We start from the raw sequence: 8,046 nt of genomic DNA, 5'->3' as shown, positions 1-8,046 counted from the left end.
CCTATCATCTAGCTATCTGTCTGTCTATCCTCTATCTACCCATCCTCTATCATCTCTCTGTTTTTCTCTGTCATCTTTCTCTCTCTCTCTGCCTATCATCTCGTTCTCATCTATTTCTCTCATCTGCCTATCATCTACCTACCTACCTACCTGTCTATCCTCGATCTATCTCTATTTCTCTCTCATCTATCTTTCTACCTGCCCATCTTCTCCCTCATCTCCATTTCTGTCTCATCTGCCTATCATTCATCCATCTGTCTACCTTTCCTCTACCTATCTAACCATCCTCTATCATCTCCATTTCTCTTTCAATCATCTTTCTCTCTCTCTCTCTCTGCCTATCATCTTGTTCGCATCTATTTTTCTCATCTATCTGCCTTTCATTTTCCTAGCATCTACCCACCCACCCACCCACGCATCCATCCATCCATCCATCTATCATTGCTCTCACTCACTCCCCCTCTTTGAAACAGGGAGAAATTGATCAGGATTCTGCCAGGTTTCCCCTTCCAGACCAAGGGACTCTGAGGCGGTGGTGATGGCTGCTTTGTCTCCCACGGAAGGCAAAGAAGGTGCCACTTGTTGTCCTGGCAGGGGCACCTGCAAGGGAAGGCACAAACTTGACCAGGTGGAGTGACACCCTGCAAGCTCCGCCCCCTATTCATGCGATGTCAATACCTGCACAAAAGCCAGGAGAGTTTGCATTGCTCTCTCTCTCTCTCTCTCTCTCTCACACACACACACACACACACACACACACACACACACACGTACCAAGACCAACATTTCCTGTCAGGTATGGGTGGAGGGGAAAAAAGGTAAATAGGGCACCCTAGAGATCCAGAGAGATCCCTTGCCCACGGAGGAGGCAGGGATTGAAATCTGGAGAAAGGGTTTCATATGTTGAGCTGTTCTTCAAGCCAGGGTCATCAGTTAATCCAATTGCAAAAGATTCTACTGTTCCCCCCCGTGCTTTTCCAATTGAGAAATCTTTTTTTTTCCACCCAGTCATGGATTATGTCCATCCCCTGGATTCTTCCTCCTTCCCCGCAGAAGTCCTTGAGATCCATGGAGTTCTAGGAGCAATTTCTTCAGTTTCTTCGGAAGGGTCCTGATGAATGAAATCAAATCACGACGTCATACTTAAGGCTGAGCGGAAAGCATTCAGATGCAGGTTAACAGGGTCGGAAAGGACCTTGTAGGTCATCTAGTCCAACCCCCCCTGCCCAAGCAGACCCTAAACCGTCCCGTCAAAGATCAGCTTTTGCAGGAGCCGCCGTATGCTTGGGAGCAACCTCCTTAATCAGGTTCACAAAGTCCGTTTTTTCCGCACAAGCTCTGCAAACTTCTCCCCAGCTCTCCAGGATCCTCTTCAGCTCAGCCACCCTCATCTTCGATAGATCCACTGAAGTTAAATCAAGTTGTCTCTCTGTAAAAGCAGATGAGCCAAGTCAGATACCTACATATACATCTACATCCTGAACCAATTTGCTACGATGACCCTAAAGTAGCACGAAGAACTACTGCGGGAATTGGAGCGGTCTAGTGTAATGAAAAGAAGGAGTAGGGCAGGGGTGTCCAACCTTGGCAACTTTAAGACTTGTGGACTTCAACTCCCAGAATTCCTCAGCCAGCAAAGCTGGCTGAGGAATTCTGGGAGTTGAAGTCCACAAGTCTTAAAGTTGCCAAGGTTGGACACCCCTGGAGTAGGGGGTGACGTGATAGCAGTCTTCTTCTATTTGAGGGGCTGCCCCAAAGAAGAGAGGGGTCAAACTGTTCTTCAAAGCACCAGAGGGCAGGAGAAGAAGCAATGGAGGGAAACCAAACAAGGAGAGAACCAATCTAGAACCAAGGAGAAACGTCCTAACAGTGAGGACAATTAACCAGTGGAACTGCTTCCCTCCAGAAGTTGTGGTTGCTCCATCCATGACTGGAGGTTTTCAAGAAGAGATTGAACAACCATTTGTCTGAAATGTCTAACTTTGTTATTCTGAAAGCTGCAGAGAGAAACGGTGAAATGTTCACAGAAGATCACAAGGCCTCACAGCAACAGAGCTAGCCTCTACGGTGATTTCTCAAAATTTGAGGGATTCAGGCCCTCTCCCCTGTTCCAGGGATGGCCCCACTCCACACCCAGGGACTACTGGACCGAAGGGTGGGGATCATGAGCTTACACAGAGAGCGGTCCCTCCCTCCCAGAGGTCACCTCACTGCTGGGCTGGTTGGAGGAGAAACGAAAGGAATCGGAAGAGGTTTGGTCAACTAGAAGGTGCCACGGAGCTCCTCTCCTCTTCATTCATCGCCAGAGCTCCTCATTCTTTTTTGTACTTGTATCTTTTAGCATGGGGGGCCGGGGGGTGGGGGGGAAGCTTCTTGGTCGCTGTGCTTTGAGTAGCTCACCTCTTCCCAAACGGTTCTCCTCGGGTCGCTCCGTTTCCAGGCCTTTGAATGCAGAAAGCCTCAAGTGACGTGGTGTCTCCGCATATGGAAACAATTAATAATGCGACTCTGTACAGACACAGCCTCACAAATGGTTCTCATTCTCGTTTTCTTTTCTGAAGGCAGTTTGCTTACCCTTCTTAATGGGAAGTGCCAAATCCCACGGAAAACTTTAGATCAACTCAAGCAGTCTTGCATTCCCTTCTGAAAGTTCCTTTAGGTTTGTATTTCTGGACCGAACATGTGAGCACAGATGATATTTGGACACAGGCCTGTGTACAACTGTTTAGAATTTTGCTAATACAATAAGTAGAACCACTACACACACTCTCTCTTTCTCTCCCTCTCTCTGTTTCTCTCTTTCCATCTCTCTCTCTCTATCCCTCCCTCCCTCTTTATTTCTTTCTCTCTCTCTCCCTCCCTCCCTTTCTCTTTCTCTCTCCCTCCCTCTCTCTTTCTCCCTTTCTCTCTCTCTCTCCATCTCTCTCCCTCCCTCCCTCCCTCTTTCTTTCTCTCTCCCTCCCTCTTTCTTTCTCTCTCCCTCCCTCCTTCTCTATCTCTCCCTTCCTTTTTCTTTCTCTCCCTTTCTCTCTTTCTCTTTCCCTCCCTTTCTCTCTTTCTCCCTTTCTCTCTCTCCATCTCTCTCCCTCCCTCCCTCCCTCCCTCTTTCTTTCTCTCTCCCTCCCTCCTTCTCTATCTCTCCCTCCTTCTCTATCTCTCCCTCCCTTTTTCTTTCTCTCCCTTTCTCTCTCTCCCTCCCTTTTCTCTATCTCTCCCTCCCTTTCTTTCTCTCTATTTCTCTCTCTCCCCTCCCTCTTTCTCTCTCTCCCTTCCTCCCTCCCTTTCTCTCTCTCCCTCTCTCTCTCTCTCTCTCTCTCTCTCTCTCTCACACACACACACACACACTCTCTCTCTCTCTCAGACACACATAAATACACACTCACACTTATAAAGTGTAAACTTAAAATATCTTAAATGCATCCTATACTTCTAAAGGAAACACGTAGTCCTTGACCTGTGATCCCAAGTGAGCCCAAAATTTATGTGGCTAAAGTGAAACATCTGCTCAATGAATTTTGTGCCATTTTACGATCTCTCTTTGCCACGGAAGTGAATTGCTTCTGTTGTTAAGTTGGCCACACAGCTGTTGAGTGAATCTGGCTTTGAACTTTGTAAAACTGCCCCTGAACGAGCCATCGTAAGCCAAGGATTACCTGTGCCAAGGCAGATGATTACGGGTGGTTGCAGGTTGGCAGCAGACAGAGAGAGCCCCCTGACAGTGATGTAGTTGTGGCCCGTTGTTTCTTTTATAATCACCATCTGATGATGCCGTCATGGCGTCTTTGCGATCCCAACGCAGGGCAGGGCAAAATTTCACTTCACACGTTTCCCTCAGCAATGGGAATGTTGGGCTCAGTTGTGGTCAGAAGTCAAGGACTGCTCTTAATTATTGTATCAGGATTCTGGCAATTACTCCAATTAAATCACGAGTATCCAGCCTACTTTCCAAAACTAAACAGGATTTACTGGGAGTTAACATGTCCAGCAGTACCTGGGTGTAGCTGACTCTGAGGCACATTTTTCACTGTCACCCTTGACCCTGGTTTTCTCCCCACCCCCTGGGTGTCTCGTAATTCATATTCTCCAATGGGACACATCCATAGCCCAGAGTCATCAATCATGTTCTCCAGTTAGATCTTTGCACGGCAGAAACTTCAGTCACCTAGTTACTATCTTTGAAAACATTTATGGAATGCACTTTTGATTTCCAAACTGCCACACTTCTCTTTCAAACCCCTTTCCCCCCCCTCCCTTTCTGTTGGCAACTCTAAAACGGCCATAGAAATGCTTTATGAGTTGACATATTGCTACTTATGAATGGACCAACCACCTTGTTGGTGTTTAAAGTAACTTATCAATCTGCACCAAGACAGAGTTATCTTTACAGAATAAGCTTTTCGGCATGACACAGATTAAAAAAAAAAAAATCAGGTGAAGCAGCGGTCAAATGGTTGAGGTCAATATGTTGACCTCTTTGAGAAGATCCCTCTCAGTGCTGATTGGCTGGCTGTCCTCTAGGCTGGCTGGGGAATTCTGGGAGTTGAAGTCTCCAGGCTTAAAGTTGCCATGTTTGGAGACCCCTGCTCTAGACTCATGTCTGAAAGGGCAAACAATGGTTACATGATGGTTCTCTGTGTTACCCACAGGCGTGATTGAGCTTGTAAAAGCCCACACCTTTAAAAAATCAGGATCATCAGTGCCTTCCCAGGAGAGGTAAACCAGTTGTAAATACTACGGAAGGTTCTTGATCGTGTGCTTAACTGGCCTACATTTGTTGACTTCCTCCATACCGTGTTTGAGTTCACAAATCTGAAGATCGACTTTCTTCAGTTTCTCGCAGATTTTGGCCGCAGGGACGTGGCCGCTCATTGGACGGCTGACTTCAGTGAGGATCTTGGCAGCTGCGTCTTCGGTAGCCCCAAGGTAATAGCACTAGACAAAATAACACACAGGTGAAATGAATGGTTGGGCATCCTTGTTTTCTTCCCTGAGTTTTCATAGCCAGAAGTCTTCAAACGAAATTATAGAATAAAATAGAATAGAATGCAGAATATTAGAATAGAATAGGAGTAGGAGTAGGAATAGAACGGAATGGAATGCAATGGAATAGAATTGAATCAGGAACAGAACAGAACAGAACAGAATAGAATTCTTTCTTGGCCAAGTGTGATTGGACACACAAGGAATTTGTCTTGGTGCAAATGATCTTATTGCACATAAAAGAAAAGATACCTTCGTCAAGAGTCAAGAATCATCAGGTACAACACTTAATGATAGTCACAGAGTACAATAAGCAATCAAATCATACTAGGAAACAGTCAATATAAATTGTAAGGATGCAAGCAACAAAGTTACAGTCCTACAGTCATAAGTGGAAAGGGATGGGTGATAAGGTGTGATGAGAAGATTAACAGTAATAGTAGTGCAGACTCTATTCTACTATCTCAGGGACTTAGAAGCCGCACAATGATAGGTCTCATTAGTAGTTGCATAGGGGATAACTAAAGAAAACCAGAAAGACCTGGGTTACAAGTTGAAACAAAAGTGTGTAAAAAAAACCCACATACACTCTGGAAGAAAGATGTTGCAAATCGGTTCTGTAGTATTGTGAAGTAAATGGCATGGCTGTGTGTGTGAATTTACCAGAGGTCAACATGGATTTGAAGGACACATTTTTTAAAAAAATCTAAACTCTGCTTGATGGAGAGAAGAGAGAAGGTCATACCAAGCGGTGTTCTTTGCCTTTTGCCTCCATGCAAGTCTTAATTAACTCCTCCTCTATGGAAGCCATGGAGAAATCAGAATGGTTTTTTTTCAAAGAACTGTAGAATCTTTCCAAAAAATCTTGACACACTGTAAAATAACAAAAAACAAAATGTGAAAAAGTAAATACACACAATGCACAAAAAATGTTAGGGTTAGGGTTAAACAAATGGATCACCAAAAGTTTCCAACTCGGAGGGTAGAATTCATTATTATAATTCATAAAATGAAAACACATAAAAATAAAACGCAGAACTCATTTTATGTTGAAATTCCTCCCTCCCTCCCCTCCTTCCTTCCATGTCCTTCCCTGAATTTTCAGTGTCTCTATATAGAAAAGACATTATTATTTGTGCTTGCAGTTTTATTATGATCACACCCCTGTAAGCGTAGGCCCTTCCCCCACATTTGTTATGTGAGTTCTGCCCCATTTTACAACCTCTTGTTAAGTGAATCACTGCAGCTGTTAAGTTAGCAACATGGTTGTTAAGTGAATCTGGCTTCTCCACTGAGGTTGCATGACATGATCCCTGGGCACTGCAACTGTCATAAATGTGAGTCAATTGCCAAGCGTCTGAATGTAAATCGCATTTCCATGGGGATGCTACAACGGTCCTAACTGTGAAAAACAGCCATAAGTCACTTTTTTTCAGGGCGGTTGTAACGTTGAACTGTCACTATCTGTTGTATATTCAAATATGATACAGCCAAGAGCTCCTTTAAAGCAGGGGTCGCCAACCTTTTGGACCTCAGGGACCACCAAACTCATAATTTTAAATCCCAGGGACCACTAACCGGTTCTGTGGATGTGGCCTAATTTGTGGGTGCGGCTTGGTGGTCATGGGACTGGCTGGGCATGGCTTGTATGTAAATACTATAAATATTGATATAAATATTGATTTTTTTTTATAAAAAAGAGCAACTTTTACCCAAAATCAGGCAAAGCAAGCAGGCAGATTGAGTTGCTCACAGAATCATTCAGTGATCTATCTATCTGCCATCGGCTACCTGAGTCTGCCACATAAAATTTGCTTGCTGTGAGTCTGCACTGAATAATAGAACCTTCAGTCCTAAGGGAGGTTCAGTTGTGCTTAAAAGCAGAGCCGAAGATCTAAAGACTAGCTAGAAAGCAAGAAATGCAACAATTTCCTGCTTTCCAGCTAATCTAAATCTCCTGGCACAGCAGAACAGATGATGGTCGGAAAAAGGAAAAATAGCAATTTAGCAGGCAAGTTTGCCGGGTAAGGAGTGAGTGGGTGGGGAGGGTTCCCGGGGGCCATGTGGGCTGAGCAGCCTTGTGTTTCTGCGCAACCTGGATTAATTGCTTTGGGGGGGTGCTCTGGGGTGAGATTTCTTTGCGGCCCACCAAAATTTTCTCACAGCCCACCGGTTGGCGATTGCTGCATTTATCTATCCATCTATTCATCCATCTATCTTTTATCTTTCTTTCTTTCTTTCTATTATCTATCATCTAACTTTCATCTAGAAATCAGTCATAAATACGAGTCCTTTGTCAAAGGTCTGGATTTTGATCATGTGACCAGGTGGACGCTGCAATGAAGAAGTGGGGAAAAAAAGTCGCTCTCTCTCCATCTGCCTAGAACAGGAGTGTCCAACCTTGGCAACTTTTAAGACTTGTGGATTTAAATTCTTATAATTCCCCAGCTGGCTGTGCAGGCTGGGGAATTCTGGGAGTTGAAGTCCACCCGTCTTAAAAACGTAACCCAGGTTGAAAAACTCTCCTTAGCTCCTCTGCAAAGGTGAGTCAGTATTTGCAAGGGGGCGGAGGTTCACTTTTTAAAAAAAATACATGCAAAAGCCCACAACTCCAGGCAGTTTGCAAACAGCGCTTGCTCTTCCAGCTCAGGATCTCAGGAAGGGCATGCAAGCAAGCCAGCCATGCTGGAATCCACCACAGGCTAATTATAGCAGCAGAAAGGGAGCGCGTTTTGCACGCGGGTGCAACACAACACCCCCCCCTTCCTCACCTTCGCACCGAGCTTCGGCGCCCCCGGAGGCAGAGGAAGGCTTAGCCCCGGGGCTTAAACAGAGCGCCGCCACCAGCAGGGTCGCCAAAATGCAACCGTGCAACAGGCCGAGACGCGCCATGGTTGCAAAAAACAGAACGGAACGCGATCTTTCTTGCAAAACCAGCAGCTGCCCGGGCCGGCAGAGCGAAAATCTGCCCCGGTTGCTAGGTGGAGTGACGTCACGCCCGACTATTTTTTGGATTGGCCGCCCGGTGCCTGGGAAACAGAAGAGGAGGAGAAAAGAAGAATGATG

General features: G+C 45.5%; 1 protein-coding gene across 1 annotated transcript; it reads right to left on the bottom strand.

Annotated features, from left to right (window-relative positions):
- Nucleotides 1-709: 709 nt before the first annotated feature.
- On the bottom strand, nt 710-7,988 carry CDNF (cerebral dopamine neurotrophic factor). Its single transcript, XM_087969192.1, has 4 exons — nt 7,752-7,988; nt 5,726-5,853; nt 4,791-4,932; nt 710-1,429 (listed from the first exon to the last, which is right to left on the bottom strand). The coding sequence occupies exons 1-4, from the start codon at nt 7,870-7,872 to the stop codon at nt 1,251-1,253; spliced, it is 570 nt and encodes a 189-aa protein (XP_087825318.1). The 5' UTR covers nt 7,873-7,988; the 3' UTR covers nt 710-1,250.
- Nucleotides 7,989-8,046: the final 58 nt, after the last annotated feature.

The sequence above is a fragment of the Notechis scutatus genome, chromosome 6 (assembly GCF_049901735.1).
Source record: "Notechis scutatus isolate UNSWTSFEM ecotype Mainland chromosome 6, rNotScu1.2, whole genome shotgun sequence".
In the NCBI taxonomy this organism is placed as follows: domain Eukaryota; kingdom Metazoa; phylum Chordata; class Lepidosauria; order Squamata; family Elapidae; genus Notechis; species Notechis scutatus.
The sequence above is the reverse complement of the archived record's forward strand: the minus strand, read 5'-3'. Positions and strand labels throughout refer to the sequence as shown.